Source organism: Lissotriton vulgaris, chromosome 5 (assembly GCF_964263255.1).
Source record: "Lissotriton vulgaris chromosome 5, aLisVul1.2, whole genome shotgun sequence".
Classification (NCBI taxonomy): Eukaryota; Metazoa; Chordata; class Amphibia; order Caudata; family Salamandridae; genus Lissotriton; species Lissotriton vulgaris.
The window spans coordinates 1,290,716,623-1,290,736,130 of NC_141693.1; the positions used below are offsets into that span (position 1 = coordinate 1,290,716,623).

Below are 19,508 nucleotides of genomic sequence, written 5' to 3' on the forward strand. Positions count from 1 at the left end.
GTTTTTTTTGCAAACATTTGTTATTCATTTTCATTCCAGCAAAACAGGAAAACAATTTTATACATACATAAGCAGTATAGCTCAGCACTTCATCACCATAAATAACATCAATTATCATAATGTCACAATTTTGTAATCTCTCGGCATTAGCAACCGGACCCCATCTACGCACCCTCAGGTCTTCATGCTGCATCTGAATCTGAGTCATCATCATTTCGGTCCAGTGGTGGATCGCAGATATCACCCCTATATTTATTCCATGCCCCCCAAATTTTACTCCACTTTTTACGACAGCCCCTGCTACTGAATACTGCCCTCCACCATGGCCGCATCCATGTCCCTTCCCCATGCTGCAAGATTGGATTTGTTTTTTAAAGCAACACTGCAAACCAAAAGAGCTTTTATTTGCGAAGTTTTATATAGCGCTGGCTAGACCTGGAGGTATCAGAGCGTTACAAGTTACATAGTTACATCAATTACAGGTTTCAAGTAAGGACATAGGAGAAAACAAAAACATGAGATGCGGGGGAGGGAAGGAAACACAAAGGGGCGACGAGGAAAACAATGTCAGATGTCCGGCTGCGTAGGTGTACTATTCTCAGTCGCCTTGACTACTGTAATGCTCTCCTGTTTGAATCCCCTGTGACACTACTGGACAGACTCAAACGAGTTCAGTCGGCAGCAGCCAAACTGGCTCTTGGTTGGACCAGAAGATCCTCTGCCACCGCTGCGCTGGCCGAGCTGCACTGGCTACCGCTGAAGCAGCGTATTGCCTTCAAGGCCCTCTGTCTGGTCTTCAAGGCACTACATGGTGCAGGACCTAGACCTCTCCAACGCCTGTTCTCGTGGTACACACCCACCAGAACACTTAGGTCTACAACTGCCTGCCTGGTGAAAGTCCCCAAATATAAGAAGTCCAGGATCAGAGGCAGATCTTTCAGAGTGGCTGCAGCTAAGCTGTGGAACAGTTTGCCGGCCGATGTCCGCCAAATCACTCATCTCCTACCCTTTAGGAAACGAATCAAAACTTGGCTCTTTCCTTCACCCCTTTAGCCTGCTAGTTAAAGTTCAACCTCCCTGTCTATAAACCCAGGAGTAGCCACCAGCGCCAGGATACCTGCAAGGTGACAGTTGCGCTTAATAAATGTTTTAAATAAATAAGGTGTCGGCCAAGAGGGTGAACCAGAGCCAAAACTCCTCTATAGCTGCATAGGACAGTTCCACCAGGTATCGGCCAAGGTTGCTTTGGCACCGAGGTAAGTACAAACAGTTATTGTATCCGCCCAGGGGGCATTGTCAAAGTTCCATCGACAGTCACCCTTCCTGATGTTACTGGGAAGCGCCATCCAATAGGTTCTCCAGTTGGCCCTCAGGGCAAAAGTGGTGAGAGGAGATGTGGAAGGGACAGATTCCAAGGTCCGCAGATTGTAGGACAACCCATCTTTCTTGCCTTCAAACCTCCTAGCGGGGTAAAACTGAAGAGGAGTTGTGCCTAGAGACCTGATTTGATCTGGGCGCTATTTTAGAGTCAGGGAAGCCAGGGCCTGGCCTATACTTTGAATAAGCAGGTCTCACAATGCCCCCAGTATAGAGCGCTGATAATAAGGAGGTAGCTTCCCCTGGGCAAATGTCCCCAGTGACGGCCATCTTAGGGTCAGGCACACGTTGCAGCTCTGGATTCTCCTCAAATCCGACTCCCACATTGCTTGCTTTATGGACCCCGGGGACTCCTGTCGTGCTACTTCATAAGAGATCTACTCGCTGGGTTGTTGCTCCCGCCATCTTAAAGTCAGGCGGCACTAAGGGTGTAACGCAGGCACCACGCACCTTCTTGATGAGCTGAGCTGGCCCCCACTGCCTCGCACACAAGTGCAGCTTGGTCCAAAGGTCTGCAGCGCTAACTGGTTACAAGAGCGCCCGCCTTCACTCCAGTGCCCACCTGGGCCAGGTCCGATCCCCCCCTCACTCGGGAGGAAACTGACTGGGGGGTCGCTCTGGCACCATCTTCACTCCCAGCCAGCCAGCCGGCCGGTCGTAATCAAACTATGACCGCAGCCGCAGTTTCCGTCAGTGAGCTTCTACAGGTATTCATTAACAGACTGCGGGCCGGCAGTGGTCCTAGGGACTACCACCTGCCATTAAAAAATGAAACGAAAATGTTTCATTTTTTCTTTAAATACATCCTGTTTTCCTTTAAGGAAAACGGGCTGCATTTTAAAAAACGGCTTTATTTAAAAGCAGTCCCAGACATGGTGGTCTGCTGAGCCCAGCAGGGCACCATACCTGGGCGGGCCTGCCATTCCCAATAGGCTCACAAATTGCGTGAGGCTCATGATTATTATCATGAGCCTCGCAATTTGCAACCCCATTGGTAATCGCAAACAGTGTCTGAGACACTGTTGTGCATTGGATTTATCGCCTCGCAATTTGTCGCAAATTGCGAGGCGCTAAATCCAATGGTCGTACAGCTGGCCCAAAATCTTGTCTTTACAAAACAGAATAAGACTAAACAAGAAAACTGGGAGCAGAGTGTGATTCGAATGGGTTGATTGCAGAATGCACAAAAACTGGGAGTGTAAATGTATTATCAGTCATTAAGGTGTTGGCGAAAGAGCAACTTTTTTGACGTTTCTGCAGAAGGGCTAGAGTAGCAGAAGACTTCAAATGCATAAAGGCACAGGGTTCCATTTTATAACTGCAGGTAGCTGGAAAGGACAGATTTGATAGGCTCTGTAAATTGAGATTTTCAGCTTTGCAGAAGCTTTGCTTCTGATATGAGGGACTTCTAGTGTGTGCTAAATCAAATTTGTGGCTCCTGGTTACACTGAATCTGCATGCCAAGTTCAGCTATGAGAGTTGATTGGAAGAGAATGGTTTTAGGGTTTACAGATAGGGTAGTCATATTTAGGGACATGCTAAGAAAGATGACATGCCATTTTGTTTTAGGCTATTAAGGGGCCTGCACAATGCGATGTTGAGGAGTCTGTTGCTGTTTTGGAAATGAGCTTAACAAAGAGGTGGAAATGTATGTAAAGGAAAATTTAGTGCAGCAAACACCTGTAGATGATTTTTCAGTGAAATAATGGCCAATACGCAGACTGAGCAGTTGAAAACTGGGAGAGTTTTGGAACTAACCCCTTGCTTGAGAGTCAGTGCAATGTCCTGAGTGCAAGTTTTAAGTCCTGAACAGAATCATTCCGGGAAATCTTTGGTTATGAAAGGAGTTTCCTTTCATTTCAGCAACATCAATAGACTAAAGTTGAGGGATATGAAAAACCTCTTTCTTGGAAAACACTGATCGCAAATGTAATTACTCACAAAACAAACATGTTTGCTTCTGGTGGAGGGGGAAAATAAAAATCAGACAAGTAGCACTATTCTGCAGAGACAGTATTATGTTTCCATTCAAATATTAGGCCCAAATATTGACAAACTAATTCCAATCTACATTTACCCAGTCTCTGCTGGTACTTAATTGTGTAACAAAAATCACAGGGGATTGATTCTGTTAAGGTAATCAGAGGCTGGAATCAAAGTAAATATGATAAAAATGTACAATGCCTCTGACACCATAGATCTCACAAATTATTTATAGTCAATGTCCTATTTATTGACAATGAACGCTTATATACTTTAAGCACCTTAATTTACGCTTTTTTCAAGAAGGTACACATTGGGTGTAAACATTTCATTTTTGATTATCTCCTTATGTCATATAGCACATTCGACATATATTTACAACAACTAATAACTTGCTGACTTTAAAAATAAATCAACGTGAAAATAACCAATACATAGTAATGAAATTAATAAATTCATATATCAACAATACACAGTGATGAAATTAATAACAGGGTCCTACTATCGGTCTAGCAAGAATTATGTGGGTGTCCTAGGGGTATGTTATCAGTTTTTCCCTCAAAGGAGTGATTAATTGTCCTGCGTATAGCCAGGGAAAGTCACTTATTTGGTGAAAGTTTTTATGCCTTGCTGTGAGATACGTCTCTCACGGTATGTCCAAATTATTTTAACTGGATCATAGGGCATAAATTTCTCCTGGCTCTGAGGTTGAGCCTACGCGTTTCGACCTATTGGATTCTTGACAGGATGAATTATTTAGACAGGTCTTCATCAGGGCTCGCTGTAGGTGCTGTGGGACATCGTATTACACCTAAGGGAAAGTTATAAGGGGCATGTTTTAGTGATTAAATCTGGGTTATAGGACCAATTAGCAGTGCTTTTTAATGTTTTCTGGTGCACAATAGTACATATAAGACTCACGTACCCAATCGAAGTAGAGGCAATTCTGCATGTCTTGTTGTACATGTAAAATACAGGAGGCGCTGTGGTAAGTCCCACGGTGGCCTGGTTGAACTGGGGGCCAGCAGTCGGGGATTACTGCGGAGAAAGCAGGACAAATGAATTGGTGGTGAGTCTATGACAAACTGAGGGCATCTCTCCTATTGTAATTGGGGGCCTACTTAATGCCTCTTGGTACTTATGGAGGATGCCTGTTTGCGAGTGTCTTTTAAAAGGCATGAGCGGGTGCGCTCCGTTTTTTTCAAGGGTCCCTGATGGGTCAGGGGCCCGCCATGGGCATATCGTACCTTCGGCTGATCTTGCTGGTCGCTGCTCGTTTTCTTGTCTTTTTGTTCGTCACGGCGTCCTCATCGCGGAGCTGTCGGCTTGCGGGGTGGACGGGCAGGAGTGCGTAGCAATCCTGTGTTTCCGCTTCTCCCTTCAGAGCGTGGCGCTTCTCTGCCGGCTCTCGCTGTTGTGTGTTTAAACAGCGCGCGTCCGGCATGGAATCTTTTCTCCCGGTTTCTGAATGAGATCCGTGTTCTCATTGGTTGGTTCTACGGCCCATGTTTCTCAGCGCTCCTGATTGGTCAGTTTCTTCGCGTCTTAAACATATGATCTCGTTGCTGTGAGATCAAGACGCTGGTTTCTGTTATGCATGGATAAATGCGATAAATGCAGGCTGAGGGTATTGGGCTGATTTTGGTATAGTGATTAACACGTGAAACTGGATATTTCCGCTAGTTCATTTAATCCCTGATTCACAGTGTTAAGATACATGATAGTTTTCGCTTCTTGTTTAGACAAATTGTTGGCCACATTTTTACCCTTCACAAGTTTTACAACTGTCCATTTGAGGTCGTCTGGTCCATGATGTTTATCAATGCAATGGGGAACCATGGGTGCATTTTCTTTCTTGCACCGAATCCTGGAGCGGTGTTGGGATATTCTCGTTTTTATGGGTTGGCTAGTTTTGCCCACGTACGCCAATCCGCAAGGGCATATGACACAATAAATGACGTTGCAGGTGTTGCAATTTGTGAACGCCTCATGTTTAATTTGTTTCTGGCCATAAGAGAATATTGTTCCTTCTATGGTGCTGTCACAAGAAATGCAGTTTCCGCATCTGCGATGGCCTTTGACTGGTGGGAGGTTAAAGAGTGACTGAATGGAACTTAAGTGCTTAGGTAGTGATGTGTCTGCTCGAACCAATTTATTTTTCACACTCTCGTTCTTTTTAAGTGCGAAGATAGGTGGAACGTCAAAAGGTTTCAGGCTCCGCACTGTATTCCAATTTTTGGTGACTATTTTCTTGATTTCTGTTGTGGCTCCAGAAAAGGTTGTCACACATACAATTGGGGTGTCTTCCTTGTTTTTTTCTTTGGGGATCAAGAGGGTGTCTCTTGGGATGTACCAAGTTCTCTTCATTGTTCTCTTCAATAATTTCTTGGGATATCCTCTCTCGATCAGCTTATGCATCAGCTCCTGGGCATGGTGGAAGTAGTCGGTTTTCTTTGTGCAATTCCTGCGCAATCTCATAAATTGGCTTAGCGGTAGATTTTCACGGAGATTGCGTTGGTGGAAGCTGGAAAAGTGTAGGAAGGTGTTCCGGTCTGTCTCTTTGGTGTATAGGGTGGTAAACATGGTACCATCTTCATGTTTGACTATCAGGTCCAGGAAGTTGATTTGGGTTTTGTTGTATGCCAAGGGGAATTGGATATTGGGATTGCGGTCATTTAACCAGACAACGAATACTTTTAGTTGTTGTTCTTCACCTCTCCATAGCATGAAGACGTCGTCTATATACCGACGCCAAATTTTGATATGACCATCGAATGGATTATTGTTATAGATCCAAGTGGATTCATATAGAGCCATGTACATTATAGCCATTTCTGGCGCAAATGGACATCCCATGGCCGTCCCCATGGTTTGGAGGTATTGGACGTTGTTAAATTTGAAGAAGTTGAATTTCAAACAGATTTCCGCAAGTTTCATTAGGAAATCAGTAGGAACATTATGTGGTCTTTCTCTCTTTTCGAGGAAGAATTCAAGGGCTTCCAAGCCATCTTCTTGGGGGATATTGGAGTATAAACTCACAATGTCCATGGTTACCAGGAATTCCATTGACTCATCAAAAGGTTGGCCATCTATAAAGTTGATTGCTTCCATCGTATCTTTGATGAAGCTTGTAGTCTGGCCAACAAGGGGTTTAAGAAAAGTATCGACATATTTAGCTGGTCGTTCCAGGATTGAATTGACTCCTGAAATAATAGGACGGCCCGGGGGATTCAAGGGGTCCTTATGGATTTTGGGTAGAATATACATCAAAGGTGTGCGTGGGTTCTTGTTTATTAAATATTCTCCCTCCTTTTTGGATAGCCAGCCTTCCTTACGACCTTGATTTGCCAGAATTTCCAGGCGATGTGTCAGTTTGTCGTTCCAATTGTCGTTTGCTTTTTTATAGTACTTTTCATCCGTAACTTGCCGTATGACTTCAGCTTCATACATTTCACGTGGGAGGATGACAATCCCCCCACCTTTGTCTGCCGGCTTGATGATGAGACTTTTGTTGTCTTGGAGTCCTTGTAGTGCCATTTTTTCATCCATTTTGAGGTTCCATTTGATGTATCATTTCTTCCTCTTTTCGAGCGTATCAAGGTCCCGCAACACGTTCTTTTCGAATGTTAGCAGTTCCACAGGCATTTGACTGGAATGTGGAAAAAAGGTAGAGGGATTTTTTAGTCCGGAGTAATTTCTAGTCGTTAGATCTGGCTGATGTTCAAAGAATATTTTGAGTCTCATTTTTCTGAAAAGTTGGATTAGTTCCAATTTGGTTTGGCAGATATCTGGACGAACTGTCGGAATGAATGTTAATCCTTTCTGTAGCACACTCATTTCACTCTTTGGACAGATTGAAGACTGCGTTTTTATACGGGTCTACCATCGGTAGACTCGTCTCCTCGTTGTGATTTCTCCTTGGTATTGTTTGTTTGGGCGGTTGAACCACCTGTTGCCTCTCGGGCGGCCACGAGATCTGCCTCTGCCTCTGTCGGAAAAAGGTGCCTGTTGGTAGAATTGGCGGGCTTGATCTTCTCTGTTGCTGGTGGAGGCGTCGGCGTCAACTTGAGTTGGTTAATGCCGAGGAGTCTTCTGAGAATGTTAGGAATTGTCTTCTGCTGCGACCTCCGTATGTACGTAGGGCACTAGTGTTTTGTTGTTGTTTGTAATAGTCCTTTTCCAGATATGGGTATGTTTTTTTCTCCGAGTAATTGGTGATGTCTTTCAATAGTTTTTGTTTTTTGAAGTCTTCTGTTGTTTTCTGGCAGATTTGATTTTCTTTTTCTAATTTGCTTAGGAGTGCCTGGGCGTTTTCAATTGCTTGATTGTTCTTGAAAGCTTCTTCCAGTTCCTTGATTAACTCCTGTTCTTTAAGTCCTAGTCGTTCGGCAGTTTTAATTGAATGGAACATCCAATCTCTTGAGCATTTTGTGCCAATATGACTAAATCCTTCCAGATATTCGGGGTCATCAGTAAAAATTACCGGCACATTTTTTACTTGTAATCCTACTGGAATGGTTCCTGCTCGTAAGTGTTCTAGTAATACCTCCCCATGGAGGGATGTTCTGATTTGCTTTTTCTTTAGACGGGCAATTTTTTCCAATTCTGTGGATTGGCCAGCTTGAATTGCTGTGTTTCCGGGATTCAGTGTTGATGGTCTCTTCAATAATGTTTCGATGTCTTCCTCTCTAATGCTCAAGGTCTTTGGTTCTGACATTTAGGTATCGGAAGGGTAGTGATGTGGCTGGTCTTTTCTTTTGACTTCTTAGGTACGTGAGATTATTTTGTGGCACCAGTGTAAGGGATAAATGGAGGAAATATTCTCTATTATTCAGATATTACCCTGGTGTACCAAACATAGATTCGGGCAGAAGGTGAGATTGTGGTTCTGCCTAGTGGAGCATGACGCTCAGGTGGGGAAAATTGGATTTCCAAATAGTCCCTCGTAGACGGATGTCTACACTAAGTTTAACAAAAATCACAGGGGATTGATTCTGTTAAGGTAATCAGAGGCTGGAATCAAAGTAAATATGATAAAAATGTACAATGCCTCTGACACCATAGATCTCACAAATTATTTATAGTCAATGTCCTATTTATTGACAATGAACGCTTATATACTTTAAGCACCTTAATTTACGCTTTTTTCAAGAAGGTACACATTGGGTGTAAACATTTCATTTTTGATTATCTCCTTATGTCATACAGCACATTCGACATATCACAACAGAAATCAAGAAAATAGTCACCAAAAATTGGAATACAGTGCGGAGCCTGAAACCTTTTGACGTTCCACCTATCTTCGCACTTAAAAAGAACGAGAGTGTGAAAAATAAATTGGTTCGAGCAGACACATCACTACCTAAGCACTTAAGTTCCATTCAGTCACTCTTTAACCTCCCACCAGTCAAAGGCCATCGCAGATGCGGAAACTGCATTTCTTGTGACAGCACCATAGAAGGAACAATATTCTCTTATGGCCAGAAACAAATTAAACATGAGGCGTTCACTATTAATTGTGTGACATGCAAAACATAGTATCTTGGTCTTATCTAGATTGATCTTAAACCTACTGGGCACTGCACTGGCTTTCAAGAGGCCGTGGCAGAGCTGCAAACCTAGAAGCATTCTATGAGTTAGACCTATGTTGTGTGTCTATGTCTCAGTGCTTTCAAATTCTTCTTCTGTAAAATTCACCCCAAAATTTTTTTAAGGAATGATATTAGATTTCACATCAAATAGGAGGAGCTCGAAGGTGGCTGTTTTTAGACCGCTGGCTAATAATACTGGGGGTGAAGCAGGGTTCCAATGTGCACGTTCTGATGATGATTTTGTGATACCTTCATCTGGACATTTAACAGTATTTTGGTCCATCTCTCTGCCTACTACTTTCCAAAATAATTGGTCATTCCCCTTCTCTAATTATGTCCAACATCCTGGACCCGTTAATTTTACATCTCCCTTATTTCTTATATTTACTAAGAATTCATATTTCTGCCTATCCTTGTTTATCATAACCCTAGCAAAATAACTACACTTCCATGGATATCTCAAACTGGTGGATTCTTTAGAAAATTTCTTAGGGGAGTTAATCATGTATAACCCGGATTTACTTATGTGGGTCTTGGTTGGTATGTATTAAATGTATATAATTATACCACAAAATTAGCGTGCTGAGAAATCAGAAATGAAGTGTAGTCTCTGTATTTTTATCAATAGTTTGTACTTGTTACTACCAGGCTCAACATGTACGATCAAATGTGGTTCAAAAAGTTGTAATGCTTTTTGTACGAAGAATAGGAGTAGAAAATTATGCTAACTGAGTTTTACAAAGTATAACTCCTGCAATGCCAAGGTATTTGTGCTATTCCTTGCTCTGTGGTCTCCCTCTCACTGCCTGTCCCATCCCTCACTCTGTTGTGCTTCTATCTGTTCTGTATACGTTAAGCCTACAGACCTCCTATTGCCCTTCTGACTGCTTCTGTCCTACGGATAAAGCACAGAAAGAAATGTATTGTACTCTTGGTCTCCTCAATTAGGAACCAGCAGGAATCTGTATGGAACGTTCAAAGACAGGTGAGAGAATAGCATGGAGTCGAAAACCATTTAAATTCTTCTGGGAACAAGAGTTTAAACCTAACTAATACTCCCTGGAGCTGGCAATATATTAAAAAGTGGGAAGGTAAAGGGGGGGGGGAGAAGGAATGTCATTTCTATCACCTAAGAATACACATCCAACTGCAAACAAGTTTGGTAAACAGCAATTCAGCTACTCACCTCATCATTGCTAATAGGCACAGAGGGATGGAGAAGGTTTCCAATCTCGCGCAGATTTTCAAAGCGCTCAGCTTCCAACTTCACCCTTTCAGTATTACCCTTCTCAATGGCCTCGTCTATGAGAACACGCAGCCTTTTAATTTGTGTTACTGTAAGACCCTGGAACAAATCAAACGAATTACTTTGACACCAGAATTAGTTTAAAGGAGGACAACAATCCTGATAATCACAGGACTTACACAGAACACATGCACAAGAGGCCTAGATCACAGACTAAAATTAAGTCTCCAGGCAGGCACGCTATCAATAAAGGCATACAACCAAGATTTGCTAATAATGTCCAACTACCTCTATCCATGTCAAATTCTCTGCTAGCCACTAGATAAAAAGCCAGGTTATCTAAAACCTTAACCTGTCACATGCACAATAAATTCCAATGCTTTCCAATAGGGCTTTGGAGGGCAATGTCGTTTTACTTGTTTGGGTGTGTGTTAGCTGGGGAGAAACCCAATTTCGATTGCAAATAGGGTATTACGCATACCACAAGCAGGCACCACACACTCAGCCGCAGAGACTGTTGGAGAATGCTTGTGCAAACAACCAAAGAAGTCACAAAAAAGAAGGTCTTCTTTCCTGGTTCCTAGTCAAATGTATTGCTTCTCAGGAGGAAGACAAACGGGGGCATAATTTACAAGTTGGTGAGAATAAATGTCCTAATAAAAGGGGGCATAACAATGGAGGGTTCAGCATACGTTCTGCCCCCCAAAAAACAGGGTGGAAACAGAGATGAAGGTGTACTATCCAGAAATGTTATGAAGGCAATTCTCCATTATTAGTGAGAGAGTTGAACTGATCTTCATCTCTAACAGGCAAGTGGGACTCAGGCAGAAGAAGTATGGCTTCTTACAATACATAGCCTAAAAGGGACAGGAGTGAGGAAAAGAAACTGAAAGAAAGGAGAATGTTAAACTGACTTTCTGCCTCAGGAAAGCTAGATGCACAAACCTATCAGGGGTTGCATGAGAAAAGGAAAAGAGATGGACATATCCAACACTACGTCTTACTAATTAATTATTTAGGAAGTACCCAGGCAGGTAGGAAATGAGAGAGCATATATTCTTTGGAACTAGCTAGTACTACATTCAGAGAGAACATAATCTACTTTTTCGGATCAACACATTCACTAACTAAAAAGCCTACACATATCTTTACCAAATTTGAATTGTTCCTTGGCTACGAGCAACAAAAGTGGGCCAAAATATAAATTAATTTAGCAACTATACTAAAACAAATAACCCTAGTTCAGTTATAAACAAATTTGCAAGCTATAATCTTGGTTTCATCTCTTCTACGTTTCATTTACTGTAGATAAATTGAAAATCAGCAAAGACTGGAAAGAAGAACATTGAAAATGTGCCAATGCTGAATTTTACTAGGTTTCACATAATGTATACATTAAAAAGCAGGTGGGGAGCTCTCTCTGAACACAAAAAGGTTGTCTTAGACACCCATAGTGGGACCCAACTTTTTGCTTCAAAATTTTATATCCAATTGTGCTTCTACAGAAAAACAAAATTTGAGCAAAGTTAAAACTTCGAAAAAAAAATTAAGAAGTGCATACAAAAAAATGCTAATTTTAGAGGAATCTATAATCATTTGTGCATAAATTATATGATGGGTGGATGTTCGATATCCAACATGGTGCATGAATTTCCTTGCCTTTCCTATTGAATGTTCCTTATTTTGCCACAGTCTTCTTCCAATACATTCAAAGTGTTAAGACTGTTCAGTTCAAAGACTGGGGTAAGAAAATACAAATAGCTCTTAAAATTAACATTTCCAAGAATCGTAGGTGTCCAAATAAAAGTGAAATGCTGATGGTGCATTCAGAAAATCTAACTTTAACAGCAAATTCATCAATTCTTTTAGGATACGCCTGAAAGTGAATTGCAACTTTAAGGTGCAAATGATAGAATAAATGCACAAGAAGAAAAAAAACAGCAAGTAAAGAGAAACAAATAGTGAACATTCACAGTGCATGCCAGTGAGACTTACTGCAAGGATCTCTGCTGTGAGGTCATCAAGGTTTTGTGCATTTTCTGGGATGGTCTCGGTGTCCCCTACGGGTTCTTTTTTCTGAAACAGAACATTCAAAATAACTATTACACCAAAAGATGAGGTGGTGAAATCTACCTAGAAAATACGGTAACCGGTGCAGCTGATGTTATAGAATTTTGACAAACGTCAACTATACAATGATGTTAGTGTTGAGAAAAGTCCCAATTATGATACATGCCACACATTCTGGGTTTGAGTCTTCCAATTCACAAAGTAAGTACATGATAAAGGCATATCATGGAAAGACATTTCATCGGTGGAGTGGTTCAAGCTCTTTAGAGCCTGGGTTCAATAAACATATGTGTTTTGTCCTTATTGAAACGAGCCAAGTTCATATGATTAGGACCCTCAAACGCTGCTGCACAATGTCACAGCCCTGCCTGAATTTTCAGTTTGCCCCAGTCAAAACATTCGTAACTGTACCAAGTTTAGAGGCTTCTTTCATTTTTTAAGCCCACGACTAGTTTCTCGTCAAATTGTAAAAAGAGTTCCAAATGTTGCCACCCTAATGAGGAACGTCTGGCCTCCAAATGTGTATCTATTGAATGTAGGTGAGGATTTTTCATCGTATTAAACTTGTTTTCATCACACCAAATTACAAGAGTGCTTTGATAACTACTAGAATACATTTTTTAAACGTTGTACAGTTCATTTACAAACTATTTAAATGTGTTAGAAAAAACCTGACATCCTACAGCCATTCATTTCACACTCTTTGTACAGCACGATTGTCAGACATTTCACTTTATAAAATCATATAACTTTACTGCTTATTTTATCCTTTTCTTTCTCCGACTGCAAACTATAAGACAAAAGTTAATATTTAACCTCTGTCTCTGAAAGCAGAGCAAAATTGACAAGTTAAAAACAAGATTAAAGGCATTGTTTGCTCATTCACTTTCTGAGCGAACAGAACACCAGTTCTTTATCAGCTCACCAGAACATGCCTTTAGGACCTAAAAATAGCCCTGATCAAATCGGACTCGCTATAGCAAGTGGGCGAGTAGATTTCTCGAGGCCTGAGGGTTGTTCATCCCATCCGTACTAGATATCAACGAAGTAGGTATATTTGCTCCATATAAATGTAGCAGAGTGAACAAGGAGTATGTGTGTGATGCTTTCTGTGTGGAAGCAGAAATCCATGTTCAAATCCCTATATGTTTGGCTGACAATATGGAGGTTAAGGATGAACATTTCACACAGATATGAACTGGTAAAAAAAAACATGGAACATTCCTAGGCCCTTTTGTCTAGTGAGTGCCCTGTATAGTTCAGTGTACTGGCTTTGGATTGTAATGTTAACACAAGTGCAATGTAATACAATGGTGTGTTTTTGCATGCCCTACGTATTTTTCGCATATTTGCAATAAAACTGTCTTGGCGCTAGGGACAGTAGGACAGGATCGTTTTAATGCAGATTATGCGCCATGTCTATTTGTGAAGAGCCAGGTCTTCAATGCTCTTCTAAACGACATAAGCAACGTACTGCTCTTGATAGAGATTAGGAGGAGGTTCCAGATTTTAATTGTTCCACCTAGGAAACTTCTTACTCTCCATGTGACCTGCTTGAACTTAGGTTTTTGTAGCAGTTTAGCGTGAGCCGATCTTAGGCTCCTGCCTGGTGTATACCATTTCAAATGAGTCTTTAAAAACTGCGGGCCAATGTCTTTTAATGTTTTAAAGGCCAAACATTGACATTTAAAGATAATCCTTTTGGCCACTGGGAGCCAATGCAGAGCTTCCAATCAGTGGGAGACCGGCTCATACCTGGGGATGTCAAGTATCAATCTTGATGCTGCATTCTGCAATCTCTGCAGTTTCAGCAGCAGTTGCGATTGTATCCCAACATAAAGGGCATTGCCACAGTCCAGTCAAGATGCCGACAGTGATTCCCCCTTCGGTGAGGCGGACGACTGAATCTGGCAGTCGTCACGCAATAAATCTGTAGACACTGTGCCTGCGCAATCATTCCAAGTAGCCGATAAAAATATAGACGGATGTAGGATCGTGAAATTAAAATGGTTTAGCGCCGGGGAGGACTTAAAGCCATCGCATATGCTCTGAGCAACAGAGCTCTTGTCCTGATGAGAACTCCATAAACACCGCGAGTTCGAAACGCGTAGACTGTAACTAGAGCCATAAGATCAAATAACCAAGACACAATTGATCAAAAAAGTGTTTTCAAAAGGAGTAATCTATGGCATTCTGAGAATATTGTTATTCCAGTGTAAATATATGAATGTGTGATGTCTGTGGATGCATGAAAGGAAATGTTTGAATGATAGGAGTTTTGTTTTTTTTTCATTTCAAAAGTTTTTATTGGAAATTTCAGGGTTTAGTAGCATACAAATCAGAAGTAGCAATGTACATATAACAAATACATCTCATTATACCTTATTCAAGAGGATTTGGCGTAAAGAATAACAGAGAAAGGCATTATGTCCCCCGATGGTGTTCGTACCGTTGGTGACGGTCGTGAGGGTAATGTGGTAATCAGCCGTGATGCCTTTCTCGGCTGGGCTCCTGAGAGGATAGAATTCAATAGGGAGTGGAAAGGATCGAAGTAGGTAGGAGGAAGAAGAACAGAAGAGAGAGACAGCAAAGGATAGTTATAAGAGGTAAGAGGTAAGATACAAGATATAAGATCTGATAAGTTAGGTGGGACATCACGATGCGGCATAGTAGTTCAGATTATGGGTAATCACGGGGGTTTATGGGTTTTGAAGTATATATCCAGCGAGTTCCAAAGTTTCCTTTGTGAGGGGCGCCCTAGTGTGTTTTGTAGAGAGATGTTATCAGCCCCTCGTAGGTTAATCACCCAATTTAGCCAACAGGCATAGCTTGCCTTTTTGGTGTCTTTCCAGTCGTTTAGAATGACTTTCACAGCCGCCGTGAGGAGGAGGTCTAGGAGGGCCCTGTCTATTTCTGGGATTTGTGTTTCTTTTGTAAAGCCGAAAACAAGATAGGGAAGTTCTTTGGCAGGTGAGATATTAAATACCTTGTGGATGTAGTCAAATACTCTATCCCAAAACGTTGAGACGCAGTCCCATTGTAGGATGAGGTGGTCCAGGTCTCCTTCCGCCCTCTTGCAGTTCCAGCAAAAGGCGTCAGGGCTGAGTTTGTGTGCGTATAGGCGAGTCGGCGTCCAGAAGACTTTATGCATGAGCCAGAATTTGGCTTGAGATAATGTAGGGCTTATTTTATGGCTCGTGCAAGATCTCCACGCCGTGGACCACTCCAGCTTTGAGATGGAGAAGGAGGCGATTGACGACCAGAACTGTGTTGTTTTGGTATTTAACATGGATGATTGCGGGCTCAGCAGTTTGTACAGCCTCGAGACCTGGTGACCGATTTTATATAGGGAGGATAGGAGTGATGGAAGAGCTGGTTGTTTGGATGTCAATCCCGCTTTTGTAAGGGCTGTTTTGATGTTAAGGAATGTATAAAAGTCAGAACTATCTATCACAAAGTTCGATTGAATTTCTGTAAAGGGCAGAGGGTAGCCATTATCATAGAGTTGGTGGGGGAAAATAATTCCTTTCTTGATCCAGGTCGGGTTGAATAGCGGTTTACCTTTGTAGGTGATTGAGGAGTTTTTCCAGATCACTTCCCACCTTGATTTTCTTATTGATGATTCTAGCAGTTTATCTATTTTTAGTAAAGCTATTTTGGTGTTAGTAAATATGGGTTTAGAACACAGTAGTTGATTCGCTTTAATCAATAAGATCGAGATGGGAGGAATGCCATCCAGGAGCGCTTTTTCGATGTCTAGCCATACCGGTGTATAATTCACTGGGGGGGGGGGGACAGCCAATAGGATCCTTGTTTCGCTAGAAAGGCTATTTGATATCTTTTAAAATCTGGGAGATTGACTCCACCAATGGCTTTATCTAATCTCAGTTTTTGCAGGCTGATACGTGCTTTTTTTCCTTTCCAGATAAAACTGTTAATCATTTTGTCCAATCTATTATGAAATTCTTGGGACAGCATCAAGGGGAGCATGGTAATTAAGTAATTTACTAGCGGTGTAATCATCATCTTGATGGTCTCTAGCCTGCCCCACCAAGTGATGAAGCGGGGTGACCATCAGTCTAGGTGAGTTTTTATTTTTTCTAGAGTGAGTTTTTCATTGTGTTGTAGGGTCTCTATGATGGAACTTCCAAATTCTATACCTAGGTATTTGATGTGAATGTTTTGCCAGACTAATCCTGATTTGCCTAAAGATTCCCTATTAGTGAATATGTTGAGGGGTTTTACTTCAGATTTATCGCGATTCAGTTTGTAACCTGACTGCCTAGAGTAGGATTCTATCGAGTTCATCAGTGCGTCTATAGAGGTTTCAGGATTCTCAGTGACTATCAGGATATCGTCTGCGTAAGCAGCAATTTTAATACTTTTATCGCCGAAGCTGATGCCACTAATATCTACATTCTGTTGTATGTCGCAGAGGAGAGGTTCCAATGCCAGAAGGAATAGAGCCGGAGATAAGGGACAACCCTGTCTAGTTCCTTGTTCTAGAGGGAATGGTTCTGATAACGAACTGTTAATGGCAATTCTAGCCGAAGGAGAGGCATATAATGACATGACCATGTCAATAAAAATATCACCCATGTTGAATGTGTGCATGCATTGACGGAGGAAGGGCCACGACACCCTATCAAACGCCTTCTCCGCGTCCAGGGCGATTGCTACTGCGGGGGCATTCGAGATTTTCGACTTCTCCAGAACATGGCATAGGAGTCTCGCATTATCATTAGAAAGGCGGTGTTTCAGGAACCCCACCTGTGAGTTATTTATTAAGAAGGGTAGAACGGCGTTTATTCTGCCTGCTAGAGCCTTCGCGTAAATCTTGCAGTCTAAATTTATGAGGGATATCGGCCTATAATTCTTAGGGAGTAAAGGGTCCTTCCCATCTTTAGGTATCACTATTATTGTTGCTTCGCTCATTATGGGGGTGGTTCTGTTTGATAGTGAAAAGGATTGGAACAATTTGAGGAGACGTGGGTTAAGTTGTTCCTCAAAGGTCTTATAAAAATTGGCCGTGAAGCCGTCAGGCCCCGGAGCTTTATTGTTTTTCAATGTTTTAACGGCGGTTGAAATTTCTGCTATGGTCAGTGGCGCCCCAAGTTTGGCTTTGTCAGGGTCGGATAAACGTGGGAGTTGAATTGAGTTTAGATAGTTGTTACATTCTTCCATGTTGAATTGGTTGTTATTCTTGTAAAGATCCTCGTAAAAGGACTGGAATGTATGGAGTATTTCCTTCTGTTTGGTTTTGGTAATATTGGACTGGTCCCTGATAGATGTTATATGGAATTGCTTCCTTTTGTGTTTAAGATAGGAAGCAAGGAGTTTCCCTGCTTTGTTACCCTCACATAGCTGTAGGGCCTTGAATTTATTAATCCATACTCCTGCCCTTTTACTAAGGATGGCGTTGTATTTATATTTCAGGTTAGTCAAATGGTCAATGGTAGGTTTATTATTCAGATCTAGGGAGTGTTGCCTCTCTAGCTGCTTGATTGTTTTCTCTAAAGAGTCTAGTTCGGAATTTAATTCTTTATTCATACGAGCCCTGATACCTATCAACGTACCCCTTAATGTGGCCTTAAATGCGTCCCATACTAAGGCGGGGTCTGTTTCCGGTTGTGAGTTTATCTGGAAGTATTCTTCTATGCATAGTTCTATGCTTTTCTTGTTCTCTGGCACTGATAATATCTCATTGTTGAAGCGCCACCGTCTGGGAGGGATGAGTGAATGTGAGCCTGCCAATTTCATATGTATACCTGCATGATCCGACACCAATACGGGGGCTATATCCGTTTCGTCGATGAGATGGGTATGTGAGTCGGATATCAATAAATAATCTATTCTTGAATAAGAGTTGTGAGGAGGGGAGTAGAAAGTATAGTCCCGGCCATCCGGGTGTTGGAGGCGCCATGAGTCATGTAGGTGGAACTTAGAACACATACGCTTCAATGCCTCATGTGCGCGTGGGGGATGGTATATACTCTTGGATTGCCTGTCTAACAAGGGATCTAATGGTAGATTAAGATCTCCCCCAACCACTAGGAGCTCATCTTATGGAATATTTTCAAGTTCTTTCGATACATATTCCCAGAATTCAGGCAGGTCAGTATTAGGGCCATAGATATTTGCCACATAGATATGGTCCTCGTCTCTTTGCAGATGTGCAATACTCAGTCTACCTTCTGAGTCTATTGAATGTGATATCAGGGCTAAGTTAGATTTTTTAGCAACCAGGGTGATCACCCCTCTTTTCTTTTGATTTGCAGGGGAGCAAAGTGTCAGCGAGATCCAGTTTTGTTTAAGGTTGTCAGCATCAGTCTGGGATAATTTGGTTTCCTGCATGAGAATTATATCCCCTTTAGTTATGGCCAAGTAATCCAAAAAATTTTTGCGCTTGACTGGGTGATTAAGCCCCTTAACGTTTAGCGAAACAATATGTAGAGAAGCTGCTAAGTTCTTATCTGAAGCCATGGATATTGGTTAGGTTTAATGTTGTCGTAACGTGCATTCCGCACACACAGGTAAGCTGCATTTTACAAACACTACAATTGCCAACGGTGGTCGCTGAGGAACTACCTGGAATACGTGGCACACATCGTGGTGGTGGAGAGTAATTAGTAAGTAAGAAGTATCTATGAAGGTGTGGGAGGAAAAAGAAAGAAAGAAAGGAAAGGAAGAAGGGTAAGGAATAGGACAGACATTGTACATAGCTGAGATGAACCTGAAATAACCGTCTTTACAACCCTACGGCCTCCCACCCCCCCAACTGAATCAGCCCCCTTTTGATCCCCCCTTCCCTGACAGAAGTTCCCCCCCCGACCCTCCCTCCCTCCCTCCCCAAAATGATAGGAGTTTTGAATGAATGATTGAAAATGTATATAGGGTAATGTGTCAAGACAATTTTATGTAAAAATGTATATGTTGTGTACAGTTGGTCTTTTGAAATGTGGAAATTGGTGAAATGATAACCAAAATCACGAAGAAGAATTTTTCAAAGCAATAAAAAGATTTATTCAAAGAAAACGTGATAAAGCATAGTGTTTAAATCGTATTTTTTGCGCTTATTCAAGTAGAAATAAGAGAACAGTATTGGCACTCTTTTTTGTTAAATATTAGTCCAGTCTGGACATGGCTAGAGCTGTGACCAATGTCTTCAGTGCCTCGTGAGGGATGAAGGGGCACATTTTCCTAATCATTTTTATGATGAACCAAAAGGTAGAAGTTAGCTT

At 41.9% G+C, this 19,508-nt stretch overlaps 1 protein-coding gene across 1 annotated transcript in view; it reads right to left on the reverse strand.

Annotated features, from left to right (window-relative positions):
- The window catches only part of SARS1 (seryl-tRNA synthetase 1), a 102,071-nt gene that overhangs the window by 56,073 nt on the left and 26,490 nt on the right, over positions 1–19,508 (reverse strand). The window contains exons 3-4 of the mRNA XM_086923175.1: positions 12,193–12,273; positions 10,138–10,296 (exon numbers count right to left, since the gene is read on the reverse strand). Of these exons, the coding sequence (XP_086779301.1) occupies positions 10,138–10,296; positions 12,193–12,273 (240 nt within the window). The remainder of the gene's footprint in view (positions 1–10,137; positions 10,297–12,192; positions 12,274–19,508) is intronic.